The 24,876-nt window shown below is 33.5% G+C and overlaps 4 protein-coding genes and 1 long non-coding RNA gene across 5 annotated transcripts in view; 3 read left to right on the top strand and 2 right to left on the bottom strand.

Annotated features, from left to right (window-relative positions):
* LOC111989643 (senescence-specific cysteine protease SAG39-like) overlaps positions 1 to 24,876 on the bottom strand; it is a 90,332-nt gene that overhangs the window by 39,269 nt on the left and 26,187 nt on the right. The gene's annotated exons all lie outside the window — the stretch shown is intronic.
* Positions 937 to 1,988, top strand: LOC136063021 (uncharacterized). Its single transcript, XR_010624726.1, has 2 exons — positions 937 to 1,298; positions 1,659 to 1,988. It is a non-coding gene; the product is annotated as an uncharacterized LOC136063021 (long non-coding RNA).
* Positions 6,423 to 8,246, top strand: LOC112002058 (ABC transporter G family member 10). The gene has a single exon (XM_024034223.2). The coding sequence runs from the start codon at positions 6,423 to 6,425 to the stop codon at positions 8,244 to 8,246; it is 1,824 nt and encodes a 607-aa protein (XP_023889991.2).
* Positions 16,849 to 18,660, top strand: LOC112002059 (ABC transporter G family member 10). The gene has a single exon (XM_024034224.1). It carries the CDS (start codon positions 16,849 to 16,851, stop codon positions 18,658 to 18,660), a length of 1,812 nt encoding a protein of 603 aa, XP_023889992.1.
* On the bottom strand, positions 21,275 to 23,745 carry LOC112002082 (transcription factor bHLH30). The gene is made up of 2 exons (XM_024034239.2): positions 23,082 to 23,745; positions 21,275 to 22,008 (listed from the first exon to the last, which is right to left on the bottom strand). Exons 1-2 carry the CDS (start codon positions 23,379 to 23,381, stop codon positions 21,541 to 21,543), a joined length of 768 nt encoding a protein of 255 aa, XP_023890007.1. The 5' UTR covers positions 23,382 to 23,745; the 3' UTR covers positions 21,275 to 21,540.

The raw sequence follows: 24,876 nt of genomic DNA, 5'->3' as shown, positions 1-24,876 counted from the left end.
AGGTGAAGACAGGGTCTGAACCCAAAATTAATAAATAGAGAATTTAATCATATAATTTAATTTAACAAGAAAGGAAAAACTGATAAATGCAAAACGGAAATGAAATTGGGCATTGATGAAATAGAGAATTACAATCTGGGTATACAAGTGAAGGGTTCTGAATGCGCTCCAACTCCTTATATACATCTGATTCTAGAATCTCCTTTGTCATTTCCCTCCATGGAATGTTCTTCTTCTCAGCTGTACTGTTTCACCCACATCCCGAAATCACTTCCAAAACCCAAGAAAATAAGTGTATGCGTCTCTGAGTGTGAGTGTGTGTGTGTGTGAGAGAGAGAGAGAGAGAGAGACCTGATGAGGACATTTCTAGCCCCGAGCTTGAGCAGAGAGTAGAGGGGCTTGAAGGAAATGATAGTTCGAACAAGACGAGAGAGTGGGGTCTGACCAGCCCACTTGGGGCGCTCTAACTGTCCCTCCTCGTACTCGTATGAAGCTGCCATTGCAACCATCCCAGTCCCATAGCCTTTTCTACTTCTTGGTCTTCTTCTTGCATGGCTTTTGACTGAGCTAAGAGATAGGTTGTGGGTAGGTGCACACAATGCCATTGGAGACTCAGAGTCAGAGAGACAGAGAGAGTGAGACACAGAGGAATGGAAGTAACGGACTAACGGTAATTCTTGACCGTAACAGATGAAGACTAAGCTTATCTGATATCCATGAGATCCCCCCTTCACCTCATAATCTCTACTCCACCTATGATATCACTCCACGTGGATTTTTGAATAAATATTGGGTTCAAATGCATCCATTAGACTACACATTACTCGAACCTTTTTTATTTGAGATTAAATTCAGTCCGGAACTGGCGTAAAACACTGCTTTTACCCCAGCCAATGAAAACATGCCACGTAATTCTGCTTTTTAATTCGTTCTCTCTCCGTTTTCTCTGTAACGCTCTCTACTTTACTCTTTGAATTTTCAGAGACAAAACTTTTACTATCTCTCTGTGACTGTTTCTCTCTCACACACACAAAGTCAGCCAACCCAAAGCAGAGTTTGTGTTCATAATCATCATCAAACACTGAAAAAGTCTCAAACTTTCCCCTTCATTGATTCATCCACCTCCATTCTGTGCTCAATAAAAGCAAATAATCACATCTTTCCCGCCACATTTATCCCCTGCTTCTCAACCCCACCAAAACCAAACATGCTTCATGGACGGCCAAGGCAGAGCTAAGAGCACCGAAGCCAATTGGGTTCAAAAGGAGGCCGATGGTTCAGTGCATCGGCACAACCCTGTAATGTGTTACAAAACCCCTTTTCCCATTTTTTTTTATTGTGAAATTTTAGTTTGGAAAAGATAGTCTTTGTAGAATTTGTGATTTCTCTTTTAGATGTAAATTTTCTTTTGATTATGATGTCAAATGTGACGTGTTTATGTAAAAAGTTGCAAATTTGAGATATGGGTTTCTGTCATTGTTGGATTAGTTTAAGGAATATTGTGAAAGACTTGCAAAAGACCCATGTTGAAAATTGTTGGATTAGGCCAAAGCTTGCATTTTGGTGTTACTTTTCTTTTCTTTCAATGCGTGTTCCCCTCCCTCAATCTGTTGCTGATGTTGAAGCCCTTGCCTGTCGACGTGCGGTTTTGTTTGCAGTTGAAATTGGTCTTCGCAAGGTCATTTTCGAGGGTGATGCAGCTGTGGTGATTCAAGCTATTAACTGTGGTTCTGCAGAATTTTCATCCTATGGGCATATTATGGACGATATCACTCATCATTCGTCTGTTTTGATTTCTAGTGAGTTTTGTTTCGTTAATAGGTCTTGTAATAAAGTTGCCGATGTTTTGGCAAAGAAAGCTAAGTCTGGTTTAGAACTTCAGGTTTGGCGAGATGACATGCCTAGGGATATAGCCCCACTGGTTTTTGCTGATATGCGCTAAGTTTGGTTTCTTGTTTTTTCAATAAAGCTCCTGCCTGGACTTCCAAGTTGGTTTCTTAAAAAAAAAAAAAAAAAATTGAAGCGTTGTTTCTGTCTCTGAAACTTTCAGATTTAATGCCCACTTTGTTGATGCATAGATCAGCAGGGAAGATAAGTACCATAAGAGAAGGAAAGCAATGGATTTGATGGTATGGAAAAGGAAGAAGAAGAAGAAAAAAAAAAAAAAAAAAAGCTAGAAGAGAGAGTTAAAGAGGGAACGGAGAGAGAGAGAAAATCCAAAGAAGAAGAGAGGAATGTTATATAATTTGCAAGAGAACCACGTGGCATATTTTCATTGGCTGGCGTAAAAGCAGTGTTTTACGCCAGCTCCGGACTGAACGCTCTCTCTTTTTATTTCACAATTTTTCATAATTGGTGAGGTGGCATTTTATTCAAAACCCACTTTGAAGTTTGTTATTGTTAACGAAAAATTCTATGGCACTTACTTTTTTTTGAAATCATTTTATTAAAAGATGATTTCAATTAAAAATGATTTCACAATTTTTACTAAACTTGTATTTTTTTTTTTAAAACAATTTTAGTCCATGTAATTTTGTGTGTACAGTATTCTTTGGGCTCTTCAATTAGCCTTGGAAGAAAACCATTAGAGTGTATTTGATTGAAGGGGACTCAAAGCTGTATTTTGACGCCCTGGAATACTTCAACAATGTTATGGATTGGGCTATCACTAATATCGTGCTGTACATTCTGGAACTCAAGAAGAAGTGCTTCTTAGGCTGCAATTTGAACTGGACTAGGAGGGAAACTAACAATGTTACTCATGGTTTAGCTAAACTTTATTCTGATTTAAATTGTGTTTTATGCTGTAATATTTCTTCCCTTCCCCATTCATTCTTGGAATTGTGGAAGGACCTTGTTTGTTGCTCCTTTTAGTTCTTAATGAAATTTGAGTTTATCAAAAAATTAAAAAAGTGACATTTGCTTTTAGCTGCAATTAGGACGATTCCTTCCTCCTACAAACTTAATTGACTAGTATAAATTTCCGAAGGATAAAAATTTATATAGATATATATATATATATATATTGGCCCAGTATAACTAATAATATTTGAGATTTATCTATTAAATTCAACCTACGAATGATATTGGGTCATTGGAGGCCTTTAGCCCGCCACAAGTTGTGAGTAAACCTTACTTATTCATTACTTGTGATTGGATCCACAAAGAAATAGCTATTGGGCTTTATAGAGGACTATAGAATGAGCCACTAGGTGTCACATGGCACTTCTCAGAATGGTCTTTAACACCATGTTAGAATTGATTTTAAGTTTTTTTTTTTTTTAATAAATTTTTTTTTATGTTACAATCGAATTTTAATCTATGGTGTTTACTTCATAATAATTGGTTTTATCATCAAACTAAGACATTAATCAATATTTGGTGTAGGTAGGGTTCAAACTTCAGATCTCTTATTCGATAACAATAGATTTTATCGATTGAACTAACTGAAATCCACAATTAATATTAGATTTAAGATTAGAGAGAGGAGAGAAAGTGAGAGTGAAAACACATTGAAATTACCATGATTTAGTCCAACATTCTACGCCCATAACAAAAAGTCCTAAGTATCTACATCTTTACTTTATTGAATTATATTATACTGAGACCATTGGAGAGAGACACTAACCTCATAATATCCCTAAAAAAATTATTAAAAACGAATATTCTTACATAGTTCTATGTATGATTATGTAAGCCCATATTCAATTTTGCAATTCATTTATGTTTGAGATTGGGTTTTATCATAGTTTAATCCCACAGTCTACGTTCACAACAAAAAGTCTTAAGTAACTGCATATTTACTTTATTAAATTGTATCATAGTGAGCCCATTGGAGAGAGACTAACAACCGTAGAAAAATATTAAAGACAAGTATCCTTACATAGTTACATGTATGATTCATACATGTAAGCCCGTATCCAATTTTGCAACATATTTATGTTCAAGGCTAGGCTTTTGACAAGTATTAATAGGCTCGCTCCTAAATTGCATTTAGGCCCAGATTCGGAGGAGTAAAATGATCAACCGTACCCTCTTTTTTCTTTTTCGTTTTTCAAAGAAGCAATCATACCTTGATAAGACTTCTACAAACTGGCTTGTAATTTGCAAATTTACATTGAAAAATAAAAAAGAAGGAAAATAAATAAATTAAGAACTTTGGACTTCGCTTTGGTGAGATAAGCTATGTTCGTTGTCCTTTTTTTTTTCTTTTTTTTTTTCTTTTGTGGTTGAAAAGATATGTTCGTTGTCATTGCTTGGACTTATAAGGAACTTCATATTTCATAGTGATGCAAAGTTAACTACTCACTTGATATATATTTTTTGTTTTTTTTTTTTTTTTTTTTTTTTTTTTTTTTTTTTTTTTTTGTTTATCAAAAAATATATAGCTTTTTTTTTTTTTTTAACTTATTGAAAATATTTTTTAATTAAGCTGTACCTAAAAAGAAATTATACTTAAACAAAACGCGTTTAAACTGTATTATAAAGTGTAAACCACTTTATTACATATAAAAATAGGGCAGTTTCACAAGTTCATCTCAATCCTTAATTTCTTTTCTACCGTTCTTTTAGCTCTAATTTTGGTTTACTATCTTTTAATATAGTTTTTTAAGGTTTTCTTATTTCTAAATTAGGTAACATCAAAATTATAGCGTTAGAAAATTTCTAGATTAAAACCTTAGAATTTATGTGTTTAAATTCGTCATAGTACTTTTTTTTTTTCTCTGTATATACTATATCTACTATGTATGGTACTATAAATGAGTTCTTTAAAACAATTTAAAACGTAAATTGAGCCCACTATACCTCAATATGTATACTATAAATAATATATTTAGTAAACAAATTAAAAAAAAAATAACAGCATCTTTATTTATTTTTCTAAGCCAAGGATACTTGTTAGAATAATGACTATGTGTTTCATTATAATGTTATAACAGTCCAATTAATCTAAGTAATTGGTATATAATACGAATCACTAATGAGATTGTGACTCTATTAAATGAATATATAACATGTTTCTCAAAAAAAAAAAAAAAATATATATATATATATATAACATTAGCTACACTTTATGTGTGTGTATTAATTGAAATTTAAGGTATTTAGTCTAGCTATATAAATTCTCCCTCCTTATTATAACTATCAAATTTATCAAAAACATTTCACTTGCTCTTCTTACGAACTTCCTTCGAGTTTCAAAACCTAGGTACATTGTGAAACCTACAAGCAACTTCTAGGCAATTGTACATACGTTTTTGTTTTTCATACATTGAAAGGAAATTTGAATAAACAAATCAAGTTTTATTTATATAAATAATTAAACCGAAATATTTTTAAAAAAAATTGTATCTTCTTTTCTTTTATTTATATTTTGTTAAGCCATATTAGATCTAAATTTATAAAATTTGTACATTAATTTAATCTTGAAATTTAGTAATATATATTTCTCCTTCTTAAAATTCTGAATTTTTTTTGTTTATTACTTTGGCTTGTAGGAAATAATGGTTGGGTGCAAGTAACTCCAGAAGCCCCAACCTTATCCTCGTTCTTTAGTACACCCAAAACATCATTTAGTGGCTGCTCAGATGAAAGAAATAACCGCAAACCTACTACTCACATGTTACATGGGCTTATAATCCAGGTATGATCATATGTTTGATATGTAGTTCAACAAGGCTTCTGCCTAATATGCCTTTGGATTGTTTTCTTTGGTCGTTTGTTGTGCCATTTTGTCAATAACGTGCCCTTTAATTAAATATATTTATCTGGTTAATACTAACTTAGCGATAGAGTAAAAGTAAATATGAGTTTCCAGATAGAAGTTAAAGTTGTTTTTAATTAAATTTTCATTAATAATAAGTGTAAGTTTTATAGATTAAATAAGATTGTAGTGAATGCATGTGGCCCATTGGGGGGGTGTTTCTTGAAATTATGTGCGGAATTTTATGAATGTAAGAGTTTAGAAAACAAATTTCTTGAGAGTTAGAGGTAGGATGAATGTCTGGCTTACCAATTTTTCCAACATTTCTATGGACTGCATATCCGATAATTATTTTATTGTTTACTTACTGCTCACATGGGTAAGGCAAGCAAAGCCAAGCCAACCCCACGCTCAGTCAAACACAACCTAAAAAGGTATGTTGGTACCCCGGGCCGTTTAGATTTTGAATCTGTCAAGCCCACCCAAAAGTCCTAATGCACCGACCGCAGGTTCAGCTCTGCGGGTTGGTAAATGCCTCACGCTATTTTGATGAACTACTTGATTGTGTAATCAATATATATATATATATATATCATATCAGAGGCTGGTGTGTATAATGAAGGGTCAGTTTAGTGTGTTAGCTTAGCTAGCTCATCTTCTTCCTCTCCGCTAACTCTTCCTATCCCCCACATCTCATTGCCTTCTCTCCTGTTTCTCAATGGAATTATCAACAAAGGAATATTATTCCGATGACCAGAAAGACCGATATAGTATAAAGACCAAGAAACTTTCTTACGAATTATGTCACCAATTTGATGAAATCAAACGGGTTTGTTGGGGGAAGCCACCCAATAACACTTACATTTTGAAAAATGTGAATTGTGAAGCGAGGCCAGGAGAAGTCATGGCCATTGCTGGCCCAAGTGGGGCAGGAAAGACCACATTGTTAGACATACTAGCTGGAAAGATCCCACCTAGTAGAGTTTTGGGTCATGTTCTTGTAAATGACCAGACAATGAATGCTAAACGCTTTCGGAGAATATCTGGTTATGTCACACAAGATGAAGCTCTTTTCCCATTTCTTACTGTTAGAGAAACTCTCATGTATAGTGCTCGTCTCAAGTTGCAAGGCGGGTTCAAAATGGCCACAGCCAGAGTCAGTGAGCTACTGAAAGAGCTTGGACTAGAGCATGTTGCCAATGCCAGAATTGGTGGTGAATCAAGGCGTGGCATTTCGGGTGGTGAAAAGCGTAGAGTTTCAATTGGTGTTGATCTAGTGCATGATCCAGCTGTTCTTTTGCTCGATGAACCAACATCAGGATTGGACTCAACTTCAGCTCTGCATGTTGCCTTGTTGCTGAAGTCTATGGCTACAACACAAGGTAAAACAATTGCGTTAACTATCCATCAACCCGGTTTCCAAATTCTTGAGTTATTTGATCAAATTTTGTTGTTATCAAATGGAATAGTTGTTCACCATGGAGCCCTGCATCTACTAGAGCAACAACTTATACTTGCAGGTCATTTAGTTCCTCCGCATGTTAATGTGCTTGAGTTTGCCATTGAAGTGGCAGAAACCCTGGTCATGGATATTGTAGAAAGCGAAGTCAAAGACGTTGAACAAGGATATGAGCATTTAAGTAGAAATCCTAACCAACGTCATGTTGAAAAACATAAAATATGTTACTGTAACACTCGGTTCGGGGAGGTTTTAATACTGGGTCAGAGATTCTCTAACAATATTTTCAGAACAAAACAGCTCTTTGTTGCAAGAATGATACAAGCAGTACTTGTTGGGTTTGTGCTTGGGACTATATTCACAGAAGTTAGCAATGATCCACGGAGATTTAAGCTAAAAACTCAAGTTGGTTTCTTTGCCTTCAGCCTCACCTTCTTGTTGTCTTCCACAACTGATGGCTTGCCTATATACTTGCAAGAGAGAAGGATTTTAATGAGAGAAACCTTGAGAGGAGCTTATAGAATCTCTTCTTATATTATAGCGAATACTTTTGTGTTCCTTCCTTTCCTCTTAACTGTGGCTCTTCTCTACGCCACCCCAGTTTACTGGATAGTTGGATTAAGGAGGGAAATTGATGGTTTTCTCTACTTCTCACTGGTGGTCTGGATGGTTTTATTAATGTCGAATTCATTTGTTCTATGTATTAGTGCACTAGTGCCAGATTTCATCATAGGGACATATTTAATTGCAGGGCTTATGGGATCCTTTTTCCTCTTTTCTGGGTATTTCATATCGAGGGAGGACATACCTTGGTATTGGATTTTCATGCATTATTTGAGTTTGTTTAAGTACCCATTTGAGTGTTTTATGATAAATGAGTATGGAGGAGAGCAGGGAATGAAAAGATGTTTGGTGAGTGTAGAAGGGCAATGCATTGAATATGGTGATAGTTTTCTGATGCAGCAAGGTTTGAAACGGTCACAAAAGTGGAGTAACTTAGGTGTCATGCTGGGGTTCATCATTGGGTACAGATTTTTTTGTTTTCTTGTTCTGTGGTACAGGTCTTACAGAACCAGATGCTAGAAAGCGTCAATGCAATACAGAGAAAGTTCTTCTGGTTTCTGTCTTGTCCTCTTAAACATCAATTCATTGGTCTATAGTAATTAATGTCGGTAACTTCGCCTTTTTATTTTTATTTTTTGAGTAGTTATAAGACTACAAATTATTTCACAATTTTTTTACCATAATTTTGCTGTGCTAGATTGCGAGTGATTAACTATTACTTACACATGGACCAACCATTTTTTCTTTACTAATTACATTTTGCTATGTTACAATTGTAGTAAGAAGTTGTGAAAAATTATGTAGTTTTAGACTTTTTATTTTTTTTCAAGCATTTGGTAGCTTATATAGTGCACCTTCTAGGAGAAATTATTAGTGTTCTCTGGTGGTGGACCACATCACTTGTTTATTATTTCACTAAAAGACTTTCACTTGTTTAAAATTACTATTTAAAAAAAAAAATTAATTCAACAATTTTAAACAAGTAGGAGTCTTTTAGTGGAATGGTGGATTATGTCGCTTATCCACCATAAGATCCTTATAATTTCTTGTCTTTTAGGGCTATTAGGATCTGACTGAAACTACCAAACCAATAAATCCGACCCGATTTGATCCTATAGATTCATCTGATCCGCTCAATGTGATGTTCAATACTTGATAGTGGTCACATCTTTCAAAATCTAACAACTTCCATGTCGAGTGATAGGTCATTGCAAGAAAACCAAAATCCAATCGATCTAACATATCTCCACCCTTTATGAGGGTTTTTCTACCGTTTTCTACGAGATTTTAATCAAATATTGACCAAATCTAATGAGATCTTAGCTAGATCCAGCAAGATATGCTTTTTTTGCCGTTATACTAACTCCAACTTGCATCTAACCACCACCCATTAAGACCCAAGCCATCCAAACTGCCATTCCTTCGGGGTCTACAACAAGTTCCATTCTTTTCCACTCAAAATAATCAAACCAAGTTTGGGTTAAGCACAAACTCAACCCTGACCAACCTATGGCACCCCTAGTGCCTTTAATGGCATCAAATAATAATAAATGGATGGCTTTGGACTTCACTATGGTGTGATACTAATAGAACTAGAAAACAAAACAAGTAGGATTAATTAGATTATGAGTTGACCCTTATTTTTTCACCTACTAGAAAAATACTAACAATAATATATTATTATCATCATCATCATATCGTATTTGTCTTTCTTTTAATACAAATAAGATAACAAATTAAATACTCAAAAAAAATTTAAATAATATATAAATCCTTAAATTTACTCAATTTTTTTATAGTTCACTAGTAATATCATCACTAAAAACAAACAGGAAAAAAAAAAATACTAACTTCTGAGGACCAAAATTTTTTTTAGGTACATTATATCATTACCACAAATACTAAATGTCATGGACCAATACTAAAAATTGCTTTAGAAACAATTGTGGTTTTAGGAATACTTAAGAGATCACATGTCATTAAAGAGAACTAAAAAAACCAATTATAATTCTCTTTCCACCAAGTGAGAATATCCAACTTTACATGTTACCTTCTGTTGAGGTACAAAATAATTAAATAGCCACAAAATAGGCCCAAAAAGAAAAGAGGTGAAAAAAGACCTTGGGCCCATTTCACAAAAAAAGAGAAAGGATGGGCTCTCACAATAAAAGAAGGGAAGGGGAAAAGAAAGAAAAAGAAGGGAGCCCAGAAGACTTGATTCAGAGGTCCACAAAGAAAAGGGCCCAAGAAAAACAGATAAAGCAAACAGNTGAGGCAATGCATTGAATATGGTGATAGTTTTCTGATGCAGCAAGGTTTGAAACGTCACAAAAGTGGAGTAACTTAGGTGTCATGCTGGGGTTCATCATTGGGTACAGATTTTTTTGTTTTCTTGTTCTGTGGTACAGGTCTTACAGAACCAGATGCTAGAAAGCGTCAATGCAATACAGAGAAAGTTCTTCTGGTTTCTGTCTTGTCCTCTTAAACATCAATTCATTGGTCTATAGTAATTAATGTCGGTAACTTCGCCTTTTTATTTTTATTTTTTGAGTAGTTATAGGATTATAAATTATTTCACAATTTTTTTACTATAATTTTGATGTGCTAGATTGTGAGTGATTAACTATCACTTACACATGGACCAATCATTTTTTCTTTACTAATTACATTTTGCTATGTTACAATTGTAGTAAGAAGTTGTGAAAAATTATGTGATTCTAGACTTTTTCTTTTTTTTTCAAGCATTTGGTAGCTTATATAGTGCGCCTTCAGGAGAAATTATTAGTGTTCTCTAGTGGTGGACCACATCACTTGTTTCTATTTCACTAAAAGACTTTCACTTGTTTAAAATTGCTGTTTAAAAAAAATTAATTCAACAATTTTAAACAAGTAGGAGTCTTTTAGTGGAATGGTGATTAGTCGCTTATCCACCATAAGGTCCTTATAATTTCTTGTCTTTTAGGGCTATTAGGATCTAACTGAAACTGCCAAACCAATAAATCCGACCCGATTGATCCTATAGATTCATCTATCCGCTCAATGTGATGTTCAATACTGATAGTGGTCACATCTTTCAAAATCTAACAACTTCCATGTCGAGTGATAGGTCATTGCAAGAAAACCAAAATCCAATCGATCTAACATATCTTCACCCTTTATGAGGGTTTTTCTACCGTCTTCTACGAGATTTTAATCAGATATTGACCAAATCTAATGAGATCTTAGCTAGATCCAGCAAGATATGCTTTTTCTGCTGTTATACTAACTCCAACTTGCATCTAACCACCACCCATTAAGACCCAAGCCATCCAAACTGCCGTTCCTTCGGGGTCTACAACAAGTTCCATTCTTTCCCACTCAAAATAATCAAACCAAGTTTGGGTTAAGCACAAACTCAACCCTGACCAACCTTGGCACCCCTAGTGCCTTTAATGGCATCAAATAATAATAAATGGATGGCTTTGGACTTCACTATGGTGTGATACTAATAGAACTAGAAAACAGAACAAGTAGGATTAATTAGATTATGAGTTGACCCTTATTTTTCACCTACTAGAAAAATACTAACAATAATATATTATTATCATCATCATCATATCATATTTGTCTTTCTTTTAATACAAATAAGATAACAAATTAAAATACTCAAAAAAATTTAAATAATATATAAATCCTTAAATTTACTAAATTTTTTATAGTTCACTAGTAATATCATCACTAAAAACAAATAGAAAAAAAAAAACTAACTTCTGAGGACCAAAATTTTTTTTAGGTACATTATATCATTACCACAAATACTAAATGTCATGGACCAATACTAAAAATTGTTTTAGAAACAATTGTGGTTTTAGGAATACTTAAGAGATCACATGTCATTAAAGAGAACTAAAAAAACCAATTATAATTCTCTTTCCACCAAGTGAGAATATCCAACTTTACATGTTACCTTCAAATAATTATAAAAAATAGCAAAATTTTTTATAAAAAAAAATCACATTCATTCAAAAAAAAAAAAAAGTTGACTTGAGTACGAATTGATGACTCTTTTTTCCTGCATGTCTTTCAAGTTATTTCCCTTCCAATTGAGTTAATAGATTTAGGTCCAATTTTGCTAGGTCTAGATACTAAGGTATGCTACTTAGTTTTCATTATTTCTCTTCCTCTTCTCTATTCCCTCTTCTTTTCAACGGTTCTTTCTTTTTTCTCAATTAAAATCGTCTCTCTCTTTTCTCTTTTTTAGATCCTCAAAATTCAATCTTCTCTTTCAAGTTTCAATTGTCTCTCACTTTCCTTCGGCCAAGTGCTTATAAAGTAAGGATGGGGAGGTATGTCTCCCCAATATGTGATTGAGCAAAACCTTGAGGATTAAGGCTCAAAACCATTTTCGAAGAGGACAATACCTGATTGGGGAAAGATTCGTTCCTCCCACATATTTTTTTTTCTTTTTCTTTTTTTGTTCAAAGATAAGCATAATAGTTTTTAATAGAAATTTATTATGATTATGTTTGTATATGAAATTATATATACTAATATTTAAAGAAAATAAGATGCAATAAGATCTTAATGGATGAAAAAATATATAATAGAATTTAAATTCAATTTTAATTTTATATATATATATATATAATACACACAGATTGTTTTATAAGCCGACACATAATAGTGAAAATTCCTCCAAACTAGTTTGCTAGAAAACTTTGTATATGCTTTATTATTTGCACTAATATAAGTGTAAAATTATCTTTTATATCTTGACTTGGGAGTAATTAAATTTTCTTTTATCTTTTTCTTTACATTTTTTTCCAATTTTTTGTTAGCAATATTTTACACAAATTATTAGTACGCCATTTATAAATAATTAATACATAAAAATAAATTCATTTATCATATTATACTCTCTTTTTTTTAAGAAAACTATCATATTATACTTAGTTTAGTTACATAGTACAGATTTAGACTATTATATATCGTACATGTCATTAAAAGGAATTTACAAATATGAACAATTTAGTAAATTACAGATATTTAATAATTTTGACTCATTTAAGAATATAATTAATTTTTATATTTTGTATTGCATGTGTTATTAAATTAATTTTGACTTTTCATGGTTTTGTTTCAATTGTTATTAATGTAGGACACATTTGGTATACTGAATAGAGATTATGATAGAAAATGATGATATACTAATATCTATTACTAATAAATAATAATAAACATATAGTAATGCAATAACTATATATTTCTTTTTTTTAATAATTCAATATTTACAAGGGAAGAGTGGGGATTTGAATCTTGGTTGTCATGGACGCACTTAGAAGTGCCAACCAATTCAAACGTTTGGTCATAAAATTAGAATAAAATTAATGTACAAATTCTATGTACCATTTTTTGTGTATTACTTTATATTCTATTAATCATAAATTTTCTTATATTCTTAGATATAAGAATAACTATTACAAAGTAATAGCTACTAAGAAATAGCCATTACAAAGGAATAAACTACATGGCAATTGATAGAGCCATCTATGTCTACTTTTAGTCAAATGACTTTTGTAGGGTTGGTTTTTGTGGCCCAAGCCCAAAGACAATTAATTTGTAGAGTATGGGTGAAAGAGCTAGATTAAGTATGAGATTGATAACAACGGATCACCGCTTTCAAACACAAGCTGACATTAATTTGTACGTAAACTTTGATAATCCGAAGAGCTACACTATTAGTTTTTCTGATGAACCAAAATCCTAGAGATACAACCAAGTTTTTTCCCTCCTCCCCCTTGTTAGGAGCTTCCTTTCTTTATATAGTCACTCTTGTCCTCATCTCCATTGTCCACGTGTTCCTCATCCATGAGTTTGCTGTAGTATATGTCATGTCAGGCATCTTCTTTTAGCTCTGTGTGAGTGGCGGTAGGTTAGGATGCACTGTTCAGGAGTCTTCTCCACATAAATGCAGCCAGAAAAGATGTTGCAGTGCATTAAATACGGTGGCAGCAGCTTTCCCCTTAGATATTTCTCCATCATTATCGTTCCATAGCATGCTCAGAGCTTATCTCGATCAGGTGGAGTCCTCGGAAGGTCATTCTGGCCTTTCACACATTCAATTGATATATGATATCGCGTCAGAGGATTACAACCTCTTCGGACAGGAGATGTCCTCTTCGGACTGTGATAATTCTTCATCTTGAGGGTCCCACTTCCAGCCGGGCCCTACCTTCTTCATCTTCCTCTTCTCGGACGCAAAATAGCCCTCCTATAGGCCTTCGGCCCATTACGTTGGGCCGGGCCCTTTTTCCCCCACACCTTTTTTAATGAGTCATATACTTTTTAAAACTAGTTAGTAACCCAAGCATTACATTGGAAAATTTAAAATATTTACTCTCAAGTCATGTGACTTGCTTGAAAGTGCACACAGATGGTCATATAAGCACCACATACTAGGTTGGAGAAGATAACTTCAAACTAGTTTGGAACAAAATTTTGTTCTTATAATTACATATGTATGTATATGAAATTACATATTCCATTATTTAAAGATAATGTAATGAAGCAAGATTGTAATAGATGGTTTAAATATCTATTAGAATAATGATGTGTAAAATTGTGAGTTTCAAAAGTTTATGTGGCATAATATTATGATGTCAAATAAAAGTCAATGGCTTTGGGTTTATATATATTATAGGTTATAGATAATACACATAAATGGTTTTATGAGTTGCCACATAATGGATTGGAGATTCTTCCAAATTAATTTGGTGGAAAAAATTTGTTCATGTTTTATTATTTACACTAATATAAGTATACAATTATCTTTTATATCTTGATTGGGTGTAATTAAATTTCTTTTGTCTTTTTCTTTACTTTTTTCTTGTTGTTAAAGAAATTCAATTTGAGTAAGAGTGATATATTTCAAAATCAATCCTTTGATATACAATATATATATATATATATATAAATCTCGTGAAAGTAATCATCATTACATTTTATTTTACATTAATAACTAGTGCAACACATATAAATGTTTAATACATATGCATTTATTATATTAATACTAAGTTTAATTACATAGTACGAATTTAGAATACTATATATAGTACGTACATGTCGTTAAAAGGAATTTACAAACATGAACATGATAGTTTAGTTAATTTACAGATATTTAATTAATTATTTCAACTCATTTAAAAATATAATTATTTATATATTTTGTATTTCTTGCGTTATTAAATTTTTTTGCTATTTAAAGGCTTTTGTTTCCATTGTTGTTAAAGTAGTGCAAGTTTGGTATACGTTGAATGGAAATTACGATAGAAATGGTAATATATATATAAAATGAGAAATCATTGCATTTTTAGAAATGTATGATTTTTTTTTTTTTTTTTGAGAATGTAGAAATGTATGATTTAAAAAATATGTAAGCTAATCTATATATCTATATATATAATAATAGGTGAAGCAGAGAGAAAATCCAATTAGATTTCAATTAGATTCTCAATTTTGCGCTACTTGTCCTAACCAAAACTCAAAAAGAAATCTAATTAAATTATAAATTTGACTCCAATTTTGTGTCATGTATCTTATCTAAATTTTTTAATTTTTGTACCCAAATAAATGATGCATTAACATTTAACACAAAAGTCAAGAAAACCACAATAATAATGCTCATTAACCTAAGCAAGAACATCTTACCTGCACACTTTTATGGAGATTATAAATTGAACTCCAATTTTATGTCATGTATCTTATTTAAATTTTCTAATTTTTGTGCCCAAATAAATGATGTATTAACATTTAATACGGAAGCCAAGAAAACCACAATGATAATACTCATTGGCCTAAGCAAGAACATCTCACTTGCACACTTTTATAGATGATCTCAATAGAGTCTGGAGCTCTTTTAATTCCACAACCAGAACCAAGGAGTCTAACGAGAAAGACTATAAAAGTAAAACATCATCTCCTCCTAATTCCATATCGTCATCCCATGTCTCATCCTCTCTCATCCTCTACCAACTAGATCCACACACTACCCTCTCCTCCTCCTTACGGATTTCTCAGACCAAGGTCGGGTTCAAACACAATGTTCAATCACACTCTTCCTTACTTCACACTCTCATACTTAGCGCTTCATTGGTCTCCAAGAAAATTCCAAACTCAATGATAAGTTTTTATTTTTTAATGTCCCTTTATATATTTTAAATAATAAAATGCAATATTCTCTTTTTTTCTTCACTGTAGCATCACTTAAATAATAAAATGTAATATTTTCTTTTTTTTATTCATTGTTTTATCTAATACTATCCTATGTATGATAAACCAAAAAAAAAAAATACCAATAGCATTACTTAAATAATAAAATGCAATATATTTTTTCATTGTTTGATTTAATTTTATTATCCGTGTGATAATAAAAAAAAATTGGCCAATAGCATCATTACAAACCAGTCTCGTGCGGAAGCACGGGGTCACATACTAGTATTATGTATAATTTAAACATCTTTCCAAATAAATGTATAATTTAAATTATGAAATTGTGATTATTTTTAATTGTATCTGTAAATGTACACGAGATTATATACTAGTTATGATGTAATGACTATTACCATTCTCATACAATTGGTTGTAAATTAGAATAGATTTTTTTTTTTTTTTTAGGGGGACTGAAAAGGTAGATAGATTGTCGGATTATTTTTATGATTTTTTATTTATACCTGTTATGTGCTTATGGAAAGATAAAAATTAATACATCTCCGTTGAGGATAACTATTCCATGAAATGAAAATGCAACAAAACATACAAGGAAGAATTTCATATTCTAAATCAATGTTTTTTTTTTCCTTTTGCTAATAAAAATCCTTTAATTAATATAAGAAAATAAATATATGCATTTCATTAATACCTAGCAATTAATCAATATACTGACATTAATAAAAAGCTTATTTTGATCAGGTGGAGAGTTCTGTTTGTTCATATGTATATGTGGATGAGGTTTCAGCGTAGCATCGACATAAATATCATCATATCAGACGTTGGCGTGTAAAATTAACAGTCAGCTTAGCTAACTCATCGTCTTCTACTTCCTGTTCCTATCTTCCACGATTCATTGCCTTCTTCCATTTTCTCAATGGAATTACCAAGGTATTCCCCTGACCAGAAAACTGAATATAGTATAAAGACCAATAAAGTTTCCTACAAATTATGTCACCAATTTGACGAAATCAAACGGGTTTGTTGGGGGAAGCAAGTGCAACCCAATAGCACTTTCATTTTGAAAAATGTGAGTTGTGAAGGGAGACCAGGAGAGGTCATGGCCATTGCTGGCCCAAGTGGGGCAGGAAAGACCACATTGTTAGATATACTGGCTGGAAAAATCCCACCTAGTAGAGTATTGGGTCATGTCCTTGTAAACGACAAGACAATGAATGCCAAACACTTTCAGAGAATATCCGGTTATGTCACCCAAGAGGAGGTTCTTTTCCCATTTCTTACTGTTAGAGAAACTCTCATGTATAGTGCTCGTCTCAAGTTGCGAGGCGGGTTCAAAATGGCCACAGCCAGAGTCAGTGATCTGCTGAAAGAGCTTGGACTAGAGCACATTGCCGATGCCAGAATTGGTGGTGAATCAAGCCGTGGCATTTCGGGTGGCGAAAAGCGTAGAGTTTCAATCGGTGTTGATCTGGTGCATGACCCAGCTGTTATTCTGCTTGATGAACCAACATCAGGATTGGATTCCACTTCAGCTCTGCATGTTGCTTTGTTGCTGAAGTCCATGGCTACTACACAAGGTAAAACAATTGTGTTAACTATCCATCAACCCAGTTTCCGGATTCTTGAGCTATTTGATCAAATTCTATTGTTATCAAATGGATATGTTCTTCACCATGGATCCCTGCATCTCCTGGAGCAACAGCTTATACTTGCAGGTCATTCTATTCCTCGGCATGTTAATGTGCTTGAGTTTGCCATTGAAGTGGCAGAAACCCTGGTCACGGATATTATAGAATGCGAAATCAACGACATTGAACAAGGTCATGAGCATTTAGGAGGAAATCCTAATCGAGGTTTTGTTGATGAGCAAAAGCTATGTTACGGTAATAATCAATTCGAGGAGGTTTTAATACTAGGTCAGAGATTCTCTAACAATATTTTCAGGACAAAACAGCTCTTTCTTGCAAGAATGATACAAGCAGTGATTGTTGGATTTGTGCTTGGGACTGTATTTACAGAGGCAAGCAATAGTTCAAGAAAAAGTAAGGTGCAAACTCAAGTTGGTTTCTTTGCCTTCAGCCTCACCTACTTGTTGTATTCCTCAACTGAAGGCTTACCAATATACTTGCAACATAGAAGGATTATAATGAGAGAAACCTTGAGTGGAGCTTACAGAATCTCTTCTTACGTTATAGCAAATACTATTGTGTTCCTTCCTTTCCACTTAACAGTGGCTCTTCTCTACAGCACCCCAGTTTACTGGATAATTGGATTGAGGCAGGATATTGATGGTTTTCTCTACTTCACACTGGTGGTATGGATGGTTTTATTAATGTCCCATGCATTTGTTATATGTTTTAGTGCACTAGCGCCAGATTACATCATGGGGACAGCTTTAATTGCTGGGGTAATGGGGTCCTTTTTCCTCTTTTCTGGGTATTTCATATCAAGGGATGACATACCTTGGTATTGGATTTTCATGCATTATTTGAGTTTGTTCAAGTACCCATTTGAGAGTTTTATGATAAATGAGTATGGAGGAAAGAGAAGATGTTTGGAGAGTGTACAAGGGAAATGCTTTTTGTATGGTGACACTTATCTGATCCAGCAAGGTTTGAAACAGTCACGAAAGTGGAGTAATTTAGGTGTGATGTCCGGGTTCATCCTTGGCTACACTTTTCTTTGTTTTCTTGTTCTGTGTTACAGGTCTTACAGAGCCAGGTGCTAGCTAGAAACTAGAAATCGTCAAAGCAATATTGGGAAAGGTCTCACATTGGTCTATTTCAATTAATGTCAGTAAACTTCAAGCTTGGCTCTTTAGTTTTTAGGCATTTTAGCTGCTGAGCCTTTAACGGCTCTGATTTGTTGTTATCTTTACTACAGGTAGGTAAAAAAATTGAATAATAATAATAATAAAGGAGAGTTTGCCTTTGTTTTGTTTGTGATTTAATAAAAATCTCCAATCCATTTCTCTATTATTAGAGCTCAGATTCACAATTTCCACAACCAGTTCTTTAGAATGACTTCTTGCAACTGAGTGGGCAGAATCGGCCTCATAGCCTCCAGTGTCGATGATGAAGTAGAAATCCTTCACTGGCAAGTCTCAACAATTGCCTCAATTTCATAAGTATGGGAATTCTATTTTCCACATCCTGAGATGTCTCAGAAACGAAAGAGAGGTTTGATCTTGCAAAAATGTGCTATGTACCTTGGTTTCTACTTTCTTCTCGAAATCCTGCTATTGGTCCTTTGTTTCTGGAATCTCTGCTGAGTTTGCATACTCCACATTCACTTGTTCCATTATTACAACATGATAGCTACGCAGTTGAATGTTGTGATGGGCCTTATAGAAAATTTTTCCATTTTGACCTCTCCTTCTAAGCCCTCAACGATACTGGCCCAAGTACGCAATATATGTTCTATTCATATGGCTTTTTTTGGGCAGAAGAAACATTCTGATTGCTACTTTGCTTACCAAATGCTAACATTCAGTTCGTAACTTTTTATGTTCTTTATGTATTGGTAACGTTATGCTAGCATCTTGACCTTTTGGGCTTAATTGAGAATAATTGTCCACCTCAGTAACTACATGAGATAGGCCCACGGATTTTAGGCTTTCTTTCATGGCTCATGTATTGCTTTTAGGCCTTGAGTTGGAGACTTAATTCTTTTAATCAAATTCAGTGGACCTTGGGACTAATTTTGAGAGCCCTTTCACCGATACTTAGAAAAAAATGCTTGTGGGCTTTAGCCTTGTTGGTTTGCCGTTCAAAAAAATGCCTCTTTAACATTTATTAATGAATTTCAAAGCCAATGACACAAATTCATCAATTCCATGGGAAATTTGTGACCATTACATAAGCATGATTAATGGTTTATTTTTCATGATTGTCTCAATAACATGTTTGCCCCTTGATCTTTCTTGATAAGCAAGTTAATATGTTGAATTGAATATGGTCCCCTTGAGTTTCTATTCTTGCAATAACAATAATATCATCTACAATATTTCCTCATCCATTTTATGGTGGCTTAAACATTACATTTCAAACATATATCATATGTCACATCATTTAAAATTTGTAACCAGTACATAAGCATGTTTAATGATTTTTTTTCTTCTTGATTCTTTGAAGCAAGTTAATATGTAGAATACTGGCTCCTTCAATTTCCACTCTTGCAATAACAAAAAGGGCACATAGAGCCTTCCTTCCAAGTCATAATCATTTAAATATTACAAATTAAAAGATGCATCTAGTATCATGTCATTGAAATTTTTAAACATATCCCCATATACCGATACACCCAAAAAAAAAAAAAAAAAGTCTTAACTGTAAAACAGATAAATGAAATCTTAATTACTTAAGTTCATACTTCAATAATCATAGCCTTAATGATGCAAGACTTAAAGTAATGTTAGGGACAATAATTTTTACAACACTAATATGATTTATTGTAATTAAAGTAACACCACTTTCACTTAAGGTTAATACCAACATCATTTGTATCATACATCAATCACAACTAACTATGTTTATTGTGGGAAATGTTGTATAAGATACTTATTGAAATGTCCGTTACACCTTGAAGAATAAGAGACAGATAAAAGAATTATCTGGAACAATACATCACTTCATTTGTTCACCAAGGGAGAATCAAACGTCTTTTCTATTCTTCTTTTCTCAAACGCCTATCTTCGTACAATTATGCATTTTTATTCTTCTGCGCAACTTTAGATAATATTTGATTTGGAAGGTAGGAAAGAAGAATCTGGACACTGGTGTTGCAGGCTGAAGAAGTCACTCAATCCAGAGTTGTTTCCATGATATAAAATTCTCTTTAATTTTACTGATTGTCTCATCTAGAGACTTGAAAGTGGCCCCCATCTATAGCTTGCCAGGACCTGAAAGGCATCACTATTTTTCGTTTGAAATACTTTCAATCAATAGCGCTTGATAATTGACAAACAAATTTTGAAAATCTATTGTTAATGCATTCTTGATAACTCTCTCCAGAAAGTACCATCATCCCAAAAGGTTTCTTTTTCCTTTTCATTTTAGCAAGGTGTACTCGTACTTGGGTTACTGAAAACTTTTTTATTCTTCGATCTCCTGCTATTATCCCTCTCAAATAGTCTTTGGGGTAATCATCTTATTCAGAACAACAAATACACATTAGATGTATCTCTTGGAAGATAATGTGTTAGGCATTTACCATAAGGACCATAGCACAGGTAGACGTTACTATGACTAAAAAATAACAGTATCTTCGCTTTTCCAAATACTATGCAATCAGTACCTAGATTGTATTGCTATTACATCAAAGAAAATGCAGTGAAAGGGAAATTATAGAAAACAGCAAACTTCCATTGGCAAACTTCTAATTCTGTCATTGACATCAGTAATATAAGTTGCATCAAGCCTAAATAGTCAATGACTTCTTTTACAACAATTTCATCATATTTAGCCCTTCTTAAAATGCAGGCAGCACTAGACACTGTATATAAATAAAGCAGACGAAATAAATACAATCGGTCACTGTAGGACTACCCGTTTGCCAATGCTTATAGACATAAAAATTACTTGACAAGAGATGCAAACCATCTTTATGCTCACCAGACATCTCCTAATGAAGATGAACTAGAACAATTGAAAATAGAAATCCTTTGCCTCTTGTTTGAAAAAGTGGTTCCTAATAAGAATTCCTGTGAACCAGAAAATTTATCCAGTACAGATCTAAGGGCCTGGCGGACTTCAGAATGATTAACTTCCCCTTCTTTGTGATTGGTCATCACCAAAACATTCTTCATTCTGCCTCCCAAGGTTGCAATCTCTGCTCTTATTATTATCAGATGGAGACCACTGAGTGCTTGTTTCAAATCAGACAGAAGTCCGGGTTTAAAATCACAGCATAAAGATGCTCTAATTGAATAAGGGTCTCCATCAAATCCATCCTCTCTTTCAACTATTACTTCATCAAAATCCATTGGTATGACAAAACCATCACTAGCTTCTTCTGCACTCCTCTTTAGTTCTTTCATATGGCTGATTACTTCAGCGAGCAATGACGCTTTGTCCATCTGTGAGTTTAGATTGTCAATTCAACAAACACAATACAAGCAAAAAAATTGCATCGCTACAGTGACATTCACTGGCACCAACAACTGAGTCTCATAATTCATAAAAGCAAGAAATTTCAGACAAGTATGTAATTTTACAATCAATTTCTACTCTTGGCTCTCATTGACTAAATGGCTACATGTAGGAAGGCAAGCAGGTGAAATCCAGCTTACTAGCATGAAGTCAAATAATGAGGTCCTCGTGACTTTCAAGGTTGTGACAGGGAGCTAGCAAATTTATTAGTACCATTTAAAATGAAAAAAATAAAATAAAGACTAAGGTATTTTCAGGAAACAAATTATATATTTCCCATATTGCGTGTGAAATGGCCATTGAATCATGATGCCATGCATACACAGCAAGAATTCAACAAGGAAAAAAAGCAAATAGCAATCTGGAAATGAACGTGAATCAAATAAACGAATTGAAGAACCACAACAATAACCACATACGTGAATCGAATGATCGAATTCACGTGAAATTATTAGATCTAACAGAAGGACTATTGAAGTGGTCCTTATTTTTTCTTATGGTGATTAGGAAGCTAAGTCACACCTGTATAGGTGGCATTATTTCATTGGTTGGGTGAACCACTTCAACAATCCTCTCAGTGGACCTAATAATTTCTCTGCCTATACCAAAAACTAAATGGTATTTTGATACGATAATAAAGAACTGTTATCAGAGCAGACGACATAGGTTGAGTCTCTCCTAAAAAAAAAAACCCTTAAATTGAAACTAAATTACAGCCCATAAACTTAATATGTAAGAATAGTAAATAACATTATAGTACTACTAGTTCAAGCTAAAAGCCTAAAATCATACTTTTGCACTTAACAATCACTAACACTACAACCAATTCTTCCAATTTCATCAACACGAAACGTTTTTTATTTTATTTTTTCACTCAAATTAAGTACCCAATTCTTATAATTTTATCCCCAAGTTACACTAAACTAGCATTATCATACAAACTGAAACTCGAATAATATCAAGCAAGCAATAACAAGAAGAGTATCATCATATATATAACCTTCTTAGCGCCCGGTACTAGGCCCCGAAGCGTATCGAGATGCGAATTAATCCGGGCTCTCCGCCGCCTCTCGGCCTCACAGTGACTCTTCAAAGCAGCAATGGTTCTCTCAGCCGTACCACCTTTACGCTCCAACTTCATCCGAGCCTCCACAAGCTGACTTCTCTCACTGTCCAAAACCAAAGACGAAGATGAATCAGACCCATTTCTTACCATTGAAGAATTCACCAAAAGCTCATCGTTCAGCAAACCGTCAGAACCAAAGGCTATGGTGTTTGAACTCCAAGCAAAAGGTTCCATGTCTAGGAAAGCAATAAAGGGTATGAATGAAATTTCATAAACAGTGGCTTAGCTGGGGATTGAGAGTGTGAAAGTTGAAGGGGATGTGGTTGTTTTGCTAATTGGTGTAACTTCCATTAACACATAGGCAAAAGGGTATAGTGTTTAATGGGAAAGTCTCAGCAGTTTCTTGTTTGTCATGTTGGGTTTGGACAGTTTTGAGGAATCCAAGGCAGTATGAGAAGCTAGAAAATTGGGAGGCTTCGAGAGTGTAGTCAGTCAGTCAGTGCCCACTTTGAAGCGGAAAGACAGAAAGGTGAGAGTTTATACGGAATTGAGTTTACTTTGAGGGGTCTATACGGAAAAGGAAAAGTGAGAACTTTGCTTTGCTGGGTCCGAGTGAGCCTTTAATGGAAGGTGAGGCACAGTTTCTTTCTCATAAAAAATAACTCAAAAAATATAAAAGCAATAAAATATAATAATAATAATAAATATGAAAAATAATATATATCAACCTTCTTGGGTTGGATGAAAGATAAAATGTACAAGCTTCTTCAACCCAATTTTTGTTTTTGGTGTCAATTTGACTCTAAACTTATTTGAAAATTTTATAGATTTTAATGTACAGGTTTTAAAATTTTACTTTTTATTAATTTTTTGAAAATTATAAACTTTTAGGGTGATAGATGGTCTGAATTTGACATGACATGGTCCCCTCCAAAGAACTTTCCTTTTCCATTTTTGTGCTTGTTCAATTTTCACCTTTCTAACTAAGACTTATGACCCGTTTGATGGAATGTGTAGGAGAGGAGAGTGGAGGAAAGTAGAGTAGAGGTAGCTAAAAATAAGCTAATTTTAGGCTAATCTACTCCCACTCTACTCCCCCTCTCTCTCCCTAAATCCAAATGGATCATTAGTTTAAGTTTCATTGTGAAGAGATGAAGGGACGAAGGAACTTCAAGATTGTAGATCCATCTTACGATCAATGCTAAGGGGTCCTAAATGAACGACAAACCTTCGTTGAACCCAAAAAGTTAAGGAGTACTCACTTAGGTCCAACCAAGTCAAAGGGCAAATTTTCATGATTATAAATTAAGTTTAGACTTTAGACCCTATATGTGTAGAACTTACCCTTAGATGAAAATGGTGTTATATATCTTGATACACTGTATACCTTCACTATTGAAATAGGATTATGTAAAAAATCTTTATTTTGTGAAAACATTAATTATAGTATAATGTTAGAAGAAGAATGCCGATAGGCTTCAATTGACTTAATTAGTAAAATCTCTTGTAGTAAAAAAAAAAAAAATTAAGATTTGAATCCCGTCTACACCAATTGATTGTATATTTGCTTGATGATAAATAGTAACTATTATGTAATAAACGTTATGAATTAAAATTCTATGACAAATATCTTTATCCAAAAAAGAAAATAATATTAATAAATACGTATTGGGTTTAAGTTTATTTTGTTTTTTGTTGATTTTTTTTAATAATAGTATGCTAAAGTATA

This window comes from Quercus suber, unplaced genomic scaffold, assembly GCF_002906115.3.
Source record: "Quercus suber isolate HL8 unplaced genomic scaffold, Cork oak 2.0 scaffold_477, whole genome shotgun sequence".
Lineage (NCBI taxonomy): Eukaryota > Viridiplantae > Streptophyta > Magnoliopsida > Fagales > Fagaceae > Quercus > Quercus suber.
The sequence above is the reverse complement of the archived record's forward strand: the minus strand, read 5'-3'. Positions and strand labels throughout refer to the sequence as shown.

Excerpts from the sequence above, each read along its gene's own strand:
- LOC112002058 (XM_024034223.2), top strand. The coding sequence starts at position 6,423 with ATGGAATTATCAACAAAGGAATATTATTCCGATGACCAGAAAGACCGA.
- LOC112002059 (XM_024034224.1), top strand. The coding sequence starts at position 16,849 with ATGGAATTACCAAGGTATTCCCCTGACCAGAAAACTGAATATAGTATA.
- LOC112002082 (XM_024034239.2), bottom strand. The coding sequence starts at position 23,381 with ATGGAACCTTTTGCTTGGAGTTCAAACACCATAGCCTTTGGTTCTGAC. Across the intron at positions 22,009-23,081 it reads TAGTACCGGGCGCTAAGAAG|ATGGACAAAGCGTCATTGCT; the intron begins GTTATATATATG and ends CTAAACTCACAG.